Source organism: Saccoglossus kowalevskii, chromosome 11 (genome assembly GCF_978046115.1).
Source record: "Saccoglossus kowalevskii chromosome 11, keSacKowa6.1, whole genome shotgun sequence".
NCBI classification, from domain to species: domain Eukaryota; kingdom Metazoa; phylum Hemichordata; class Enteropneusta; family Harrimaniidae; genus Saccoglossus; species Saccoglossus kowalevskii.
Genome location: NC_140651.1, coordinates 37,188,652 through 37,207,640, shown reverse-complemented (window position 1 = coordinate 37,207,640; position 18,989 = coordinate 37,188,652). Strand labels below are relative to the sequence as shown.

The following is an 18,989-nucleotide window of genomic DNA, read 5'->3' as shown; positions in this document are numbered from 1 at the left end:
CATGTACCATTATTAATTGACATCAAAACTAATCTGTTGAAATACTATTCACGAATTAAAAACCTTCCCGAATACAGCCTGGTGAAACAAGCATTTCATGAACAATGTCAGCATCCTTTATTTCATGTTTTTGTCATATTACCTCAAGCCCTGCAAATGGAAGTGTGCATGGAATCATGGGAAGAAACGGTGTGCATTGTGATAATACCAGCGTTCCTCTGCAAGCCTGACTCCTGTATTTCTTTGTTGTTGTGTTGCAAAAGCCATTGACTGTTGTCCATTAATACATCCTGGAACTGTGAGTTATCACCAATGCACACTTCCCTAAGCAATCCCCTATTTTAGTGACTTTATTAGTCCCTGTTTGGATGCAGTTAGAAAACGGGGACATATGTTTTGATCTCCGTCTGTTCGTGCGTTCATGCGTCCGGACCAGTATCTTAGAAATGCCTGGACCAATCACAATCAAACTTCACACATACATCATACATAATATTATACATATGCACATCAATTTGTTTCACGATCTGTTTCAAGATGGCCAAATGGCGGCCATTTTTGTTCTAAAAATCATCAAAATCAAGAATTTCTCGGATGTTTACAAATGGATTTTGTTCAAACTTGGTATATACATTGGACATTATAGGACCTTGATGCACATCGTTTTGTTTTCAGATAAGATTCAAAATGGCCAACTGGCGGCCATTTTGTTTTAATAAATGTGGTTCTAGTGCCATATCTCTGACTTGCTGTGACTGATTATGTTCAAATTTTAAATATTCATTATACATCATGTCATAGATATACAAATATATTGGTTTGACGATCCTATAAAAAATGGCCGAATGGTGGCCATTTTTGTGCTAAAAAATCATCAAATATCAAGCATTTCTGGCATTTATAGATGGATTTTGTTCAAACTTGGTACATACATTAGACATTATGGGTTCTTGATGCACATTATTTTATTTTTTAGATCAGATTCAGAATGGTTGACATATGGCCATTTTGTTTTAATGAACGGACTTCTACAGCCATATCTCTGACATGCTTTGACTGACTATGTTCAAATTTTATATATTTATTATACATTGATTCAAAATGGCTGATTTTGTTTTAATTAATGCTGTTCCAGAGCAATATCTCTCAATACTCGTTTGATGGTCAGATGCAAATGTCAATAATTTAAATGTTAAACAATCATCATAATCATATTCCTGACATGTTTATATTCCAGCTATATTACTATAAACAAAACTATATATTTTAAATTCGATAACTATAACGGGGACTGTGCCATGCATAGTTTGTTCATTGTATTTTTCTGTGCTTTATTTCTTGTAATTATTTTGAGAGGTATTAAAGCCAGGAGCTCTAACTCGATATTTTGGTGTATTTGTATTTCATTTCCAGTACTAATGTCTTGTCTACCCCATACTAGCAGTGAAAGAACCCCCTGTCCACTGTGAGTTCTGTGGGTGCCCCTCTCAGTTGCGATAAGCAGGCCTTACACTGTGACATTTTAGTGTCAGAAGTGGGATTGGAATTCTGTTTCGGATTGAAATTCTGATTTGGATTTTATTGTCAGTAATCCCCTGACTAAATTGACTGATTCATAACTGCGCTGGTCTAGAGAACACGATGTTGTCAGACCAGCTTGTACTGCTAGGTAGACATTATATTGCTTTATTTAATAATACTGGAACTTGATTTACACTTTTTCAAGCATGGATATTGTTATTGAACTTGAAGAGTTAGGTAGTAGATTAAGGTATAAAGGAGAAGAGCTTACTCAATTTGTGAGGACAGAGCGTGAGGAGAGGGATGAGAGAGCAGCCAAACGTGAGGCTGAAAAGTTGAAAATTGAACGTGAGGAAAAAGACAGAACGTGAGGCAATAGAAAGAGAGAGAGAATGAGACCGTGAAGAGAAAGAGAAAATAAGACAGCATGAACTTGAAGTGTTGAGATTGCGTGCGGAAGCTAATGGTCAAAATGGAGGCTTAGAACAGTTGGCACAGTCCATTGTTAGTTCTGAGGGTCCAAAGCTACCTTTGTTTGATGAGACTAGGGACGAGATGGATGCATTTATTTTAAGGTTCGAGTGATTTGCTGAAACTCAGAAATGGTCGTGTGATAGTTGGGTTATGAATCTTAGTGCATTATTGACAGACAAAGCATTGTATGTGTTTTCTGCATTGTCTGCAGCAGAGTCCATTGATTGCAATGTTGTAAAGGCAGCTTTGTTGAAGCGTTATGATATGAATGAAGAATGTTATAGAAAGAAATTTCGAACCAATAGGGCAGAAGGTGGAGAGAGCTTTTCGCAATTTGCAGCTAGATTAAGTAGTTATTTTGACTGGTGAGTTGAGTTGTTTGAAGTTGGTAGGAGCTTTGATGGAGCTAAGGACTTAGTGATGAGAGATCGACTGATGAGAACTTTTGGTAATGAGTTGTCTATTTTCATAGGTGAAAGGTCACCCAAGTCAGTTAAGGAAATGGTTGAATTAGCTGATAGATTTAGAGATGCACGTAGACAGACAGGTGGTAAAAATCAGAAATCAAGCCAGTTTCAAGGTGGTAGTCAGAATCAGAAAAGACAGTCCTGGAACACAAGTCAGAAAGGTAAAGGACAAGGTCGATTTGGTCAGTCTAAGCCAAAGTCAGGCTGTTATGTTTGTGGTGATCCAAATCACTCTGCTGTCAGTTGTCCTAAGCGTTATAGAAGTTTTAAGCCTCAGGTTAAGTCAGCTGCGATGTTGACATGTGATCAGAATAGTAATGATTCACAGGAAGTCAGTGCTACATTTGTAGTTCATGAAGTCACAGATGCAAGTAGGCATCCATGTTTACAGAGACGAGATAGAGTTGAGTTGAAATGTGGCCATGAGCTGCCAATTTTTAGTGTTGCCAGTGTTGCACCAGTTAATAGGATGGTGAGTGGTATGCTTGTTGTTCGAGGCTTTATTGGCAGTACTGAGGTAGAGGTCCTGCGTGATAGTGGGTGTAGTTTGGTTGTAGTAGGTAGAGAGTTGGTAGAGGATAGTCAATTGACTGGGGAGAGTCGTACCTGTGTGATGATGGATGGTACATGTCAGAAAGCCCCAGTAGCTAGACTATATATAGATACACCTTTCTATGTTGGTGAGGTCTATGGAATCATGGGAAAGATGGCAGCCATCTTGTTTTTTGAAAATGTTGTATTTTGGACATGCTTTGTCAGTTGTCATTCAAACTTGGTACATAGATTATACATGTTAGGATACATGTCCATGATGATTTATTTCGCAATTGGATCAAGGATGGTCGACTGGCAGGGATCTTGTTTTTGTTTTTTTATGCGGTATCTTGGACGTGCTCTGTCAGTTTTCATTCAAATTTGGCACATACATGTACTTTATACATGTTAGGATGCATGTCCATGACAATTTGTTTCAAAATCTGGTCAAGGATGGCCGATTGACAGCCATCTGACTTTTTGGCCTTACTACTATATTTCCACAATTTATGTACCATTTTCATTCGTATTTGGCACATACATCATACATATCAGTGTGTTTCATAATCAGATCAAAGATGGTCGAATAACGGCTTTTTTTTATTTTTGGCCATATTACTACTACATGGAACACGTGTTTCGATGTAAATAAACAATCTGTTGTATACGCTACTTGGAACTCAAGTTTCAAGGACACGCTCGCGACAACCCCTCTGCTTTAATATGACGAGCACAAAGAGAACTTTCAAAAATTTAACGGGGACTGTATCATTTTCAATGACTTGTAATTTACATAATAAAGGATGTTTATGATCTACTGAGTTGCCTAAGTGACACAGCTGCTAGCAAGATCACATTCTGATTGGCTTATGTGGAAACCCAGGTGGTGACACTGAATCATGCCTATAAATTGGACAAACTCAGGACAGTTTGGGTCGATCACTTGGTGTCTTTCATTTCAACTTGCTTTCCTGTGTGTTCTGCTACGATATTTTTGACAAGTGATACAGGTTACAACCATCATTCTGTGAGACTTGTATGAACTGCTCTGCGATCTCCTGCTTTCAGCGGTGCTTCCAGAATACCAGCGTTCCTCTGCAAGCAAGACTCCTGTATTTCTTCGTTGTTGTGTTGCAGAAGCCATTGAATGTCACCCATTAATACATCCTGGAACCGTGAGTTATCACCAATACATACTTCCCTAAGCAATCCCCTATTTTAGTGAATTTATTCATTGTATTTTTCTGTGCTTTTTTTTCTTGTAATTATTTTGAGAGGTATTAAAGCCAGGAGCTTTAACTCGATATTTTGGTGTATGTGTATTTCATTTCCAGTACTAATGTCTTGTCTACCCCATACTAGCAGTGAGAGAACCCCCTGTCCACTGTGAGTTCTGTGGGTGGCCCTCTCAATTGCAATAAGCAGGCCTTACACTGTGACAAACAAAAACACTCAAATTTATCATGGATTCTATTTGTGAAAAATATATTGAAAGAAGAGAATCTACAAGAAAAATACTGAAGTTATTTATAAAACATTAACAGAAAACTATATAAATTTCTGGAGACAAAATATAAAGAAAGAAAATAGAAAGTTGAGAACGTATACAAATTTAGTTTTGAACCTTGCGTTGCTACATTAAATACCAAAGAAAGAATTATTATGCCTAAATTTAGAACAAGTAACCACAATTTAGCAATTGAGAAAGGAAGGCATACCCAGCCAAAGATGCCCTTAGAAAATAGAATTTGCAACAACTGCTTGCTAAATGAGATTGTAGATGAATTACACTTTTTACTACTTTGCCCTAAATATCATTTAGACCAACAACAAACAATCCTGACAGATATTGAATTCCAAGATAAAATGATCAATTCATTCCAGAAACTTGTATATATACTTAAGAATAGAGATGAGGAAATGATCAAAAGCATTGAAAGTTTCAAAACACAAAATGAAATTACATAATTTTCTTTTAATGCTAATACTACTTTTAACTAATACTTTTTAGTATTTGTTACCGGTGCATATATATTTTATGCTAACAACTGCTAAAGATGCAATAAAATATTACTATTACTATATATTACTACATGTGTATTACTATGTCGGTTTCCACAACACTCCCTCGGCTAGGTAATGCTAATCCGTACATTGGCATCTATGTGATTGGTGGCTGTTATTTTGACATCAATCTCAGAATATGCCCAGTTTGTTCCAAAGCTACTATCTAGGAGGATGTAACCAGAAACTAGTTGTAATCCAAAACCAAAATATACAAAAGCTAAAATAGCCTTGTATCATCTGCAGATATTTTTGCTGAAATATTATAATATATATCACAGTTGTATTCCATAACTGTAAAAAAGAAGTTTCTTATTCTGTGTGATATTTGCTGCTTTGTTGCCTTCAAGTTCATAGCAGTTGGCATTCACCTTGTAAACTGACTTTCAAAGCACAATTTAATGATTTCATATCATTGTTATTTCTAGATAATGGCTGAATATATTGCTACTTATACTTGTCCATTGTGTGGTGAAGGTCCAATGTATGATGCAGATATGAAGACACATATGCTAATTGGTCATTGTGAGAGTACTATATCTTGTCCTATGTGTGATTTAAGTGGTGTTAATGAGCAGGAAATGACATTACATATAAATACAGGTTAGTCATCGTAACTATTATCCATGTCTACTGTTAACTCAAATTGACTCAAGTATGAACTTAACGATGACCCATGTAAACTCAAGTATGACTCGTGTACTGTAAACTCAACAATGCATCATGTCTACTGTAAACTCAACTATGCCTTATGTCTATGGTAAACTAAACTGTATCCCATGTCTACTGTAAACTCAACTGTATCCCATGTCTACTGTAAACTCAACTGTATCCCATGTCTACTGTAAACTCAACTGTATCCCATGTCTACTGTAAACTCAACTGTATCCCATGTCTACTGTAAACTCAACTGTATCCCATGTCTACTGTAAACTCAACAATGCATCATGTCTACTGTAAACTCAACTATGCCTTATGTCTATGGTAAACTAAACTGTATCCCATGTCTACTGCAAACTCGACTATGGCTCATGTCTACTGTAAACTCAACTGTATCCCATGTCTACTGTAAACTCAACTATGACTCATGTCTACTGTAAACTCAACTATGACTCATGTCTACTGTAAACTCAACTGTATCCCATGTCTACTGTAAATTCAACTATGCCTCATGTCTACTGTAAACTCAACTATGCCTCATGTCTAATGTAAACTCAACTGTATCCCATGTCTACTGTAAACTCAACTGTATCCCATGTCTACTGTAAACTCAACTGTATACCATGTCTATTGTAAACTCAACTATGACTCATGTCCACGATAAACTCAACTGTATCCCATGTATGTTATAAACTCAACTGTATTCAATGTCTACTGTAAACTATAACCCACGTCAACTAGAAACCCAATTAATGACCCTTGCATATATTTACTATATTGTTTTTAGTACACTGTGAGGACAGTACAAAGATAACTGAAGAAGAAAATGATGTATACCCATCATGCTTTGAGCCAGTGGATGATGATATCATTTTATGCACAAACTTTGATACAGAGAAATCAAGAGTAAAACAAACAAAATCAAAAATTTCCTTACTGTTGTCAAGTCCATCTCAAAAGGCTGACCCTGTCAGAATTGGCAGAACATCTTGTTCAGAAGGTTCTAACATTATTGGAACTAATAATCATTCTTCCAATAAAATAAGTAGTTATCAAAATAGCTCTAGTGTGGACCTGAATGAACAGCACCATCACTGTCCAATATGTGGCATGCAAGTGAAAAATGATGAGATTACATCCCATGTAGAAGACCATTTCAGAGAAGAGGATATGTTATCAAATGACATGGCACTTGCACAACACATTCAACAACAAGAAAAAATGGAAAGAGAAAAAAAGGAGAAAAAAGAATTTGAAATGTTACAGGTATAGAATTTTAAAATTAGTGAACAATAGTGTTGTATAGAGCAAAATCAGAAACAGCTTGTGTGTCGTACCGGGTGATGGAGTATTATGGAATGGAATAATAGTGTAATGTGAGAAGGAATGCGACTAATGTATTATGGGATGGAATAATAGTGTAATGTGAGAAGGAATGAGACTAATGTATTATGGAATGGAATAATAGTGTAATGTGAGAAGGAATGAGACTAATGTATTATGGAATGGAATAATAGTGTAATGTGAGAAGGAATGCGACTAATGTATTATGGGATGGAATAATAGTGTATTGTGAGAAGGAATGAGACAGGTAATGTATTATGGGATGGAATAATAGTGTATTGTGAGAAGGAATGAGACTCATGTATTATGGGATGGAATAATAGTGTAATGTGAGAAGGAATGAGACTAATGTATTATGGGATGGAATAATAGTGTAATGTGAGAATGAATGAGACAGGTAATGTATTATGGGATGGAATAATAGTGTAATGTGAGAAGGAATGAGACAGGTAATGTATTATGGGATGGAATAATAGTGTATTGTGAGAAGGAATGAGACAGGTAATGTATTATGGGATGGAATAATAGTGTATTGTGAGAAGGAATGAGACAAGTAATGTATTATCGAATGGAATAATAGTGTAATGTGAGAAGGAATGAGAGAGTAATGTATTATGGGATGGAATAATAGTGTATTGTGAGAATGAATAATACAGTAATGTATCGTGGGATGGAATAATAGTGTATTGTGAGGAGGAATGAGATTATAGTGTATTATGGGATGGAATAAAAGTGTAATGTGAGAATGAATGAGACAGGTAATGTATTATGGGATGGAATAATAGTGTAATGTGAGAAGGAATGAGACAGGTAATGTATTATGGGATGGAATAATAGTGTATTTTGAGAAGGAATGAGACAGGTAATGTATTATGGGATGGAATAATAGTGTATTGTGAGAAGGAATGAGACAAGTAATGTATTATCGAATGGAATAATAGTGTAATGTGAGAAGGAATGAGAGAGTAATGTATTATGGGATGGAATAATAGTGTATTGTGAGAATGAATAATACAGTAATGTATTGTGGGATGGAATAATAGTGTATTGTGAGGAGGAATGAGATTATAGTGTATTATGGGATGGAATAATAGTGTATGTGAGAAGGAATGAGACAAGTAATGTATTATCGGATGGAATAATAGTGTAATGTGAGAAGGAATGAGAGAGTAATGTATTATGGGATGGAATAATAGTGTATTGTGAGAAGGAATGAGACAAGTAATGTATTATCGGATGGAATAATAGTGTAATGTGAGAACGAATGAGACAGTAATGTACTATGGGATGGAATAATAGTGTAATGTGAGAAGGAATGAGTAATGTATTATGGGATGGAATAATAGTGTATTGTGAGAAGGAATGAGACAAGTAATGTATTATCGGATGGAATAATAGTGTAATGTGAGAAGGAATGAGAGTAATGTATTATGGGATGGAATAATAGTGTATTGTGAGAAAGAATGAGACAAGTAATGTATTATGGGATGGAATAATAATGTATTGTGAGAAGGAATGAGACCGGTAATGTATTATGGGATGGAATAATAGTGTAATGTGAGATGGAATGAGACAGGTAATGTATTATGGGATGGAATAATAGTGTAATATGAGAAGGAATGAGACAGTAATGTATTATGGGATGGAATAATAGTGTAATGTGAGAAGGAATGAGACAGGTAATGTATTATGGAATGGAATAATAGTGTATTGTGAGAAGGAATGAGACAGTAATGTATTATGGGATAGAATAATAGTGTATTGTGAGAAGGAATGGGACACTAATGTATTATGGGATGGAATAATAGTGTAATATGAGAATGAATGAGACAGGTAATGTATTATGGGATAGAATAATAGTGTATTGTGAGAAGGAATGAGACAGGTAATGTATTATGGGTTGGAATAATAGTGTATTGTGAGAAGGAATGAGACAGTAATGTATTATGGGATGGAATAATAGTGTAATGTGAGAACGAATGAGACAGTAATGTACTATGGGATGGAATAATAGTGTAATGTGAGAAGGAATGAGTAATGTATTATGGGATGGAATAATAGTGTTTTGTGAGAAGGAATGAGACAGTAATGTATTATGGGATGGAATAATAGTGTAATATGAGAAGGAATGAGACAGTAATGTATTATGGGATGGAATAATAGTGTAATGTGAGAACGAATGAGACAGGTAATGTATTATGAGATGGAATAATAGTGTATTGTGAGAAGGAATGAGACAGGTAATGTATTATGGGATGGAATAATAGTGTAATGTGAGAAGGAATGAGACAGGTAATGTATTATGGGATGGAATAATAGTGTATTGTGAGAAGGAATGAGACAGGTAATGTATTATGGGATGGAATAATAGTGTATTGTGAGAAGGAATGAGACAAGTAATGTATTATCGAATGGAATAATAGTGTAATGTGAGAAGGAATGAGAGAGTAATGTATTATGGGATGGAATAATAGTGTATTGTGAGAATGAATAATACAGTAATGTATCGTGGGATGGAATAATAGTGTATTGTGAGGAGGAATGAGATTATAGTGTATTATGGGATGGAATAAAAGTGTAATGTGAGAATGAATGAGACAGGTAATGTATTATGGGATGGAATAATAGTGTAATGTGAGAAGGAATGAGACAGGTAATGTATTATGGGATGGAATAATAGTGTATTTTGAGAAGGAATGAGACAGGTAATGTATTATGGGATGGAATAATAGTGTATTGTGAGAAGGAATGAGACAAGTAATGTATTATCGAATGGAATAATAGTGTAATGTGAGAAGGAATGAGAGAGTAATGTATTATGGGATGGAATAATAGTGTATTGTGAGAATGAATAATACAGTAATGTATTGTGGGATGGAATAATAGTGTATTGTGAGGAGGAATGAGATTATAGTGTATTATGGGATGGAATAATAGTGTATGTGAGAAGGAATGAGACAAGTAATGTATTATCGGATGGAATAATAGTGTAATGTGAGAAGGAATGAGAGAGTAATGTATTATGGGATGGAATAATAGTGTATTGTGAGAAGGAATGAGACAAGTAATGTATTATCGGATGGAATAATAGTGTAATGTGAGAAGGAATGAGAGAGTAACGTATTATGGGATGGAATAATAGTGTATTGTGAGAAGGAATGAGACAAGTAATGTATTATCGGATGGAATAATAGTGTAATGTGAGAAGGAATGAGAGTAATGTATTATGGGATGGAATAATAGTGTATTGTGAGAAAGAATGAGACAAGTAATGTATTATGGGATGGAATAATAATGTATTGTGAGAAGGAATGAGACAAGTAATGTATTATGGGATGGAATAATAGTGTAATGTGAGATGGAATGAGACAGGTAATGTATTATGGGATGGAATAATAGTGTAATATGAGAAGGAATGAGACAGTAATGTATTATGGGATGGAATAATAGTGTAATGTGAGAAGGAATGAGACAGGTAATGTATTATGGAATGGAATAATAGTGTATTGTGAGAAGGAATGAGACAGTAATGTATTATGGGATAGAATAATAGTGTATTGTGAGAAGGAATGGGACACTAATGTATTATGGGATGGAATAATAGTGTAATATGAGAATGAATGAGACAGGTAATGTATTATGGGATAGAATAATAGTGTATTGTGAGAAGGAATGAGACAGGTAATGTATTATGGGTTGGAATAATAGTGTATTGTGAGAAGGAATGAGACAGTAATGTATTATGGGATGGAATAATAGTGTAATGTGAGAACGAATGAGACAGTAATGTACTATGGGATGGAATAATAGTGTAATGTGAGAAGGAATGAGTAATGTATTATGGGATGGAATAATAGTGTTTTGTGAGAAGGAATGAGACAGTAATGTATTATGGGATGGAATAATAGTGTAATATGAGAAGGAATGAGACAGTAATGTATTATGGGATGGAATAATAGTGTAATGTGAGAACGAATGAGACAGGTAATGTATTATGGGATGGAATAATAGTGTATTGTGAGAAGGAATGAGACAGTAATGTATTATGGGATAGAATAATAGTGTATTGTGAGAAGGAATGGGACAGTAATGTATTATGGGATGGAATAATAGTGTAATGTGAGAATGAATGAGACAGGTAATGTATTATGGGATGGAATAATAGTGTATTGTGAGAAGGAATGAGACGGTAATGTATTATGGGATGGAATAATAGTGTAATGTGAGAAGGAATGAGACAGTAATGCATTATGGGATGAAATAATAGTGTATTGTGAGAAGGAATGAGACAGTAATGTAATATGGGATGGAATAATAGTGTATTGTGAGAAGGAATGAGACAGTAATGCATTATGGGATGGAATAATAGTGTATTGTGAGAAGGAATGAGACAGTAATGTATTATGGGTTGGAATAATAGTGTATTGTGAGAAGGAATGAGACAGTAATGTATTATGGGATGGAATAATAGTTGGTATATATTTTTGAAATGATAAAATGTTTGTCAGTTTTAGATTTTATGTTATATAAAAGTAAGGACATCTATTTTAGAAGGAATGAGACAGTAATGTATTATGGGATGGAATAATAGTGTATTGTGAGAAGGAATGAGACTAATGTATTATGGGATAGAATAATAGTGTATTGTGAGAAGGAATGAGACAGTAATGTATTATGGGATGGAATAATAGTGTAATGTGAGAATGAATGAGACAGGTAATGTATTATGGGATGAAATGATAGTGTATTGTGAGAAGGAATGAGACTAATGTATTATGGGATAGAATAATAGTGTATTGTGAGAAGGAATGAGACAGTAATGTATTATGGGATGGAATAATAGTGTAATGTGAGAATGAATGAGACAGGTAATGTATTATGGGATGGAATAATAGTGTATTGTGAGAAGGAATGAGACAGGTAATGTATTATGGGATGGAATAATAGTGTATCGTGAGAAGGAATGAGACAGATAATGTATTATGGGAATACTGTAAAATGACTAATTTTCACTGGGTTTAAATTTCACTGATTTACTATTTCAGGCATATTCAGTGGGTTTTAAATTCACGATTTTATCATTTAGATAATGTGTTCTATGCTAAATTTTACATATTCACTGGGTTTTAATTTAGCGCATTTTTCCAGTCAGGGAAATAAGCTAAATTAAAACCCAGTGAATAATTACCCCCTTTACAGTAATGGAATAATAGTGTAATTTGAGAAGGAATGAGACAGTAATGTATTATGGGATAGAATAGGATAATGCTGTATGATGCAATGGAATGAGGTAATGGTAAATTATCGGTTTAGTTTTTATATAATAATAGTGTTTTATGGGTTTTGAGATATTATGGGATATAATTACTTATTATGGGATAACATGTAGTCCTAATGTGTTTTATGAATTATTCTCCATTTGGACATAGTTTGACCTTTGTTAATGCCTTCGCTTTAACACAAAATTTTAGCAGACAAGATATACAGAAAGATCTTTTTGAATCCTAGCAACCATGATCATTGCAGCAAATGAAAAACTCTTTATGCTCCACCATTTGACTGTGTATCAGGAAGCCATACTGAGTGCAGCAATGAGGTTCAAAATAACACAGTATTTACATATGAGTTATGATACAGATGACGCTGTGAAAGGGTTGAATGATATTATATATAATGCTGCTGATATGTCCCTTAAAACTTGCTCAAATAGGTTAGTTAGTCATAAGCAAAGACCAAAGAAAAAAACAAATGAAAAATGGTTTGATAAACCTTGTTATATAATGAAAAGAGAATTTCAGGGAATGAGTAAGTTGTTAGTTAAACACCCAAGGGACCCATACAGTACAGTTCTCGCGGAAGCTTTGGCTTTTGTGGCCTCATTGTCGCATACGCATGGCTTCATTGTCGCCTCAGCATCGCATCATTGTGGCATCAGCTTCGCGTCATTGACAATTGAAGCTGTGTTCGCCTCTCTTATTTTGTGGCATCATCGTGGCCTCAGCTTCGCAGTCTCATGGCATCAACATGGCATCAGCTTCGAAGTATTGTGACATGACCTCATTATTAGTCCCCGTTCGGACGCAGTCCGAAAACGGGGACTTATGTTTTGCCCTGTGTGCGTCCGTGCGTCCGTGATCACCTGTATCTCGAACATGCATGGACCTATTAAGTTCAAACTTCACTCATACATCACACATTATATGGGACATATGCACATGCATTTTTTTCATGATCCGATTAACGATAGCCGAATAGCGGCCATTTTAAGGCCGAAAATGCATCAAAATCGCACATTTTCACCATATCGGACCCGGATCTCAGTTACGCATGGACGGATTTTGTTCAAATTTGGTACATACATTAAACATAATAGGACCTTGATGCACGTCATTTTTTTTGGGGATCGGGTTCGAAATGGCCGACTGGCGGCCATTTTGTTTTAAAGAATTCAGTTCTGGATCCGTATCTGAGACATGCTTGGATTGATCGAGTTCAAACTTCACACACACAAGGTACATCATGTCACAAATATGTATGTGCATTTGTTTCATGATCTCATTAACGATAGCCAAATGGCGGCCGCTTGAAGGCCGAAAATGCATTGAAATCGCACATTTTCACCATTCCGGACCCGGATCTCAGTTATGCATGGACGGATTTCATTCAAATTTGATACATACATTAAACATAAAAGGACTTTGATGCACGTTATTTTTTTTTTTCGGATCAAGTTCGAAATAGCCGACTGGCGGCCATTTTGTTTTAAAGAATTCAGTTCTGGATCCGTATCCGAGACATGTCTGGATTGATCAAGTTCAAACTTCACACACACAAGGTACATCATGTCACAAATATGTATGTGCATTTGTTTCATGATCTCATTAACGATAGCCAAATGGGGGCCGCTTTAAGGCCGAAAATGCATTGAAATCGCACATTTTCACCATTCCGGACCCGTATCTCAGTTATGCATGGATGGATTTTGTTCAAATTTGGTACATATATTAAACATAATAGGACCTTGATGCACGTCTTTTTTTTGGGGGGGGAATCAAGTTCGAAATGGCCGACTGGCGGCCATTTTGTTAAAGAATTCAGTTCTGGATCCGTATCTAAGACATGTCTGGATTGATCAAGTTCAAACTTCACACACACATGGTACATCATGTCACAAATAGATATGTGCATTTGTTTCATGATCTGCTTAACAATAGCGTAATGATGGCCATTTTAAGGCCGAAAATGCATCAAAATCACGTATTTTCACAATTCCAGAACCGGATCTCAGTCATGCATGGATGGATTTTGTTCAGATTTAGCATAACGTGTTGTACATATGCAGGTGCATTTCGGTCATGATCTGCTTTGAATGTATATGTCACTCAAATATGAACGGAACGGGGACGTGTCATTGACAATGACTTGTTTTCACATGGAAAGGCAGTAGAGAAAAACACATGTACAGAAGTTCGATATGTAATCGATTTGAAATTCAAAGCGGTAAGGGGAATAAAATAATATGACCAAGAGTAAAATGACATTTTAAAAAGATATCTTGTTTAATTATTTAATGTTGCGAGTATTGGGTACCAAAAACTATGTGAAGTACATTGCAATCTGCAAGTTGACGAGTGTCATATTGACTGCAAGGAAAACGTGATAAATTTTAATCACATGATGCAATCGCCGTTCGGAAACAACACAATTTGCTATACGAAATGAAACTGTTCTTGTTATAAAATTACCTTATTTTCGTTCATTTTATTTGCTGGTAAGAGAACAGATTCAGATTCCTCATTTTGGTAGTATTTTTCTGTGTTTCGTTTAGTTTTAGCCGAATCCGATCCCATGCCCGGACTACTAATACATGCAAAACACGCGAACGCCGCCTGGTGCGTCGGCGTTGTCGCCTGCCATCTTGATACAAAGTTCCAAAACAAGTGCGTACATTTCCAACTATGATTGGATGGTTGTGGTGGCGTCGGTCTGGTAAAAATTTACATCCAATTTTCAAAATTAAGTCACGATCAGTGACCTGAGCTCGATCTATACGTACTTTAAAAGTATTCTCACAAAAAAATATTTTCGAATAAAAACGAGCCACAGGCCTGGTAAAAAATCAAATAGCACTTGACATGCAGAAATAATTTATTGGGCTTCAGAAAAAAAAGTGTTCATTTAGTTGTAGCCGTAAATATTTGGTGACCAGCCGATGAACAATTTGAAACTCATTTACACACGGAAGTCCTTTTATATCATCGACCCCAATCTGGTTTACCTTATTTCCCAACTTGCAAAACTAATTTGTATCTCAGCCCAGTTTTTCTTTTTTCTTTTTTTTTGAACCGAGGCCAAATCCCAGCCGTTTGTCAAAATATACCGATGTTTTTCAGTGAATGATTGTGAAGCCTGTCACAGCACAGTGAATCGACGCCGGAGATTGGACAGTACGACGACCCTTCAATTAGCGCCAAATACGCTTTGTTACAACATTATTGATTTGCTGAAAGTCGCCTGATCGGAGCACGACCTGGGTCACAGAACCATATTTGTCCGTATTATCAATGGGACTTTGCGAGAGAACCACATCCACATTTTCAACCATTTTTAGCGCGGAAGTTGCCAACAAATGTCGAAAAACTCGTGAATTTTATGGATTTGAATAAAATAAAGCTAGCGATTGGTAAGACTGGGTAATAATATATCCCCCGATGCTCTTCGATTTTTTTAAATTTTATTTCAAGGCGAGAAATGGATAATTGAAGTTCCATCGATTTCAAGGCGACTGTTTCGCCGCGACAACTCTACGCTGTGTTGTAGTTTCACGAGGTAAAAAAATATATATAATAAATAGTACTTGTTTAATTATTTGGTTTTACAGCCCGCAAATTACGGGACATGATTTCCATGAATTACGATAAATAAAATGCTGATTGTGTTGAATAAGGGACGTCGGGACCGTTTGGAGAAACCAACGGGGATCGATATTCCAAACAAATTATTGGGACACGGTCGGTAGACATTTCAAACAAATGAAATTATTAACGAAAGACGAGATTTTTCCAGATACATGTATTTACGAACATACTGTCACACCAAATATATGCAAAATTGACAAATACACAAAGAGATATAAGGTTTTATTTTAGCCTTAGAAATATTTTCTTTCACTCAGTCCATGCGTGAGACTTCTATTTAGCTTCATGGTCTTTCGGCTTGTGTTCTCCCTGGGGGAAATAACAATAATTATACAAATCGTAAACTCAACACATTCAGGAAAAGAAACCCGGACAACCATGTCGTACTTCTGTTGAAATACATTTTGTAGCAGTGCGTCACGTCAGAATATTGTTTAAAATAAAATAGTCAATCCCAGCCAAATCTAGGACAAAGGGTCAGATTGCGTGCATATAATTATAGATAGTTAAAACAAAAAGTATTTGAACTTTTGACAGTTGTTCAACATCTATGCTCAGTTTAGTAACCGTGATCTATGAAAACCAGAAAATTGTTAGTAGTCCGAATTTTTGCACAGTCAAAAATAAAGCGGAAATTCAACAAGCGGTCGCAAAAGAACGATTGAAAAGCGGAAGCGGGCGAGAGGTTGGGCGAAATGAGTTCTGTACTTCTTTGTTTGATGAAGCGATGCTGATGCCACATTGTCGCCATAATGAGGCCACAATGAAGCGAAGCGATAACCGCCTAACTTTTTAATGTCGCGACATTGAAGCGATGCTGAAGCCATAACAATGCCATAATGATGCGATGCTGAAGCGAAGGTGAAGCTGAAGTGAAGCCAAAGCTTCCGCGAGAACTGTACTGCATGTTACAGCTAGGTTTTTTCAGCTAAAAAAGGAGTATAAAAAATTAATTAAATTTAAAAGAAGATCATATAAGGAAGCACTTCTAAATGAGTTGAACCAGAGTGAAAAGAAAGATCCTGCAAAATTTTGGAAAACAATAACAGAATTAAAGACTAGTAGTTCATTACCAACTAACAATGGTATTAGTAATAGTATTAGTGTAGATGCATGGATCAAACATTTCTCAAATCTGAATAAGGAGTGTGAAAATGACTCATCATTGGATGCAGATATAAGGAATCTAGAAAATATAGACATTAATGTAAAGTTAAATAAAGAAATTACATCAGATGAAATTACAAAGGCAATTAGACAGTTGAAAAAGAAAAAATCACCAGGCAAAGATAAAATATTAAATGAAATGATTATCTATGGACAAACAGTATTGAATACACCTATCAAGAAACTATTCAATATCATTTTAAATACAGGTAAATTTCCAGATAGTTGGCAAGTAGCATAATCAAGCCAATCTACAAGTCAGGTGATAAGAATAATCCAAGTAATTATAGAGGAATAGCACTGTCAAGTTGTTTGTCAAAACTATTTACATCTGTGATAAATAGTACGGTAGACTTCATATACATGTTGAGCAAAATAACATTTTAAATCCATGTCAGGCTGGTTTCAGGCCAGGTTATAGAACAACAGATAACATGTTCATTCTTAAAACAATAATTGATAAATATATAAATAATAGGAGCAATACCAATCAAATAAACCAAACAAATGGTAAATTAAACAAAGTATTTGTTGGATTTGTGGATTTTAGAAAAGCTTTCGATAGCATATGGCGTAAAGAGCTTTATTACAAATTATTAAAAAATAAAATGAATGGAAAAATATATAATGTAATTAAAAACATATATAATGTAATTAAAAACATATATAATGTAATTAAAAACATGTATAATGTAATTAAAAACATATATAATGTAATTAAAAACATATATAATGTAATTAAAAACATATATAATGTAATTAAAAACATATATAATGTAATTAAAAACATATATAATGTAATTAAAAACATATATAATGTAATTAAAAACATATATAATGTAATTAAAAACATGTATAATGTAATTAAAAACATATATAATGTAATTAAAAACATATATAATGTAATTAAAAACATATATAATGTAATTAAAAACATATATAATGATGTTAAGTATAGCATAAAATTAAACAATGGATTAACAAATGATTTCAAATCACTCAGAGGGGTGAGACAGGGATGTAACATCAGCCCAATGCTTTTTAACTTATTCTTAAATGATTTGCCAAGTGAGTTAGATGAGTCATGTAAACCTGTTAAGCTAAATGATATATCAATTGGGAGTTTATTATATGCAGATGACCTTGTGCTCATATCTGAAACAGATTCAGGTTTATAAAACTGTTTCAATAAATTATCTCAATACTGCAGTAAGTGGAACCTTGAGGTAAACACTACAAAAACAAAAATAATGGTATTCAATAAAAGTGGAAAATTATTGAACCATAAGTTTATCTTTCATTACAAAAATGAAGAATTAGATATAGTTAGAAATTATAAATATTTAGGCATAGAATTTAAACCTAGTGGAAATTTTGATTTAGCAAAAGAAAAATTATATAAAAAGGCATTGAAAACTTTTTTCTATATTAAAAAATTAATTACTACATCAACTAATATAAGTATACCAACTTGGATAAACATGTTTGACCATGTAATTCGACCCATTCTGACTTATGGATGTGAGATTTGGGGTTCAGAAAAATACACAGATAGAAGTCACCCAGAAATTCTCAACCTTAAAATGTCTAAAATGTTACTACAAGTTAATCAGACGTCAACAAACTTAGCAATGCGTGGTGAACTGGGCAGGCAACTAATATCAGTCTTTATAAATAAAATGATGATTAGATATTGGCATAATATTTTCAATACCAAAAAACACATCCTAATAAATGATGCAATTACATGCAAAATTAATAATCAGCTAAAATGGGCAAAATCAGTGCAGGAAATAATAGGTAGTGAAATAAATGGAGGTAAGAGAAATATACAACAAAT

The 18,989-nt window shown here is 34.7% G+C and overlaps 1 protein-coding gene across 3 annotated transcripts in view; it reads left to right on the top strand.

The window, feature by feature from the left end:
• Positions 1-18,989, top strand: part of LOC146737183 (zinc finger-containing ubiquitin peptidase 1-like) — a 73,777-nt gene that overhangs the window by 2,437 nt on the left and 52,351 nt on the right. The window contains exons 1-3 of one of the 3 annotated variants that reach the window (XM_085505165.1): positions 2,854-2,934; positions 5,489-5,663; positions 6,508-6,986. In XM_085505165.1, coding sequence (XP_085361291.1) covers positions 2,932-2,934; positions 5,489-5,663; positions 6,508-6,986 — 657 coding nt within the window. In that variant the 5' untranslated portion in view covers positions 2,854-2,931. Of the gene's footprint in view, positions 1-2,853; positions 2,935-4,075; positions 4,172-5,488; positions 5,664-6,507; positions 6,987-18,989 lie in introns of those variants that run through there. The other 2 variants (XM_085505167.1, XM_085505166.1) reach the window with 2 other exon arrangements.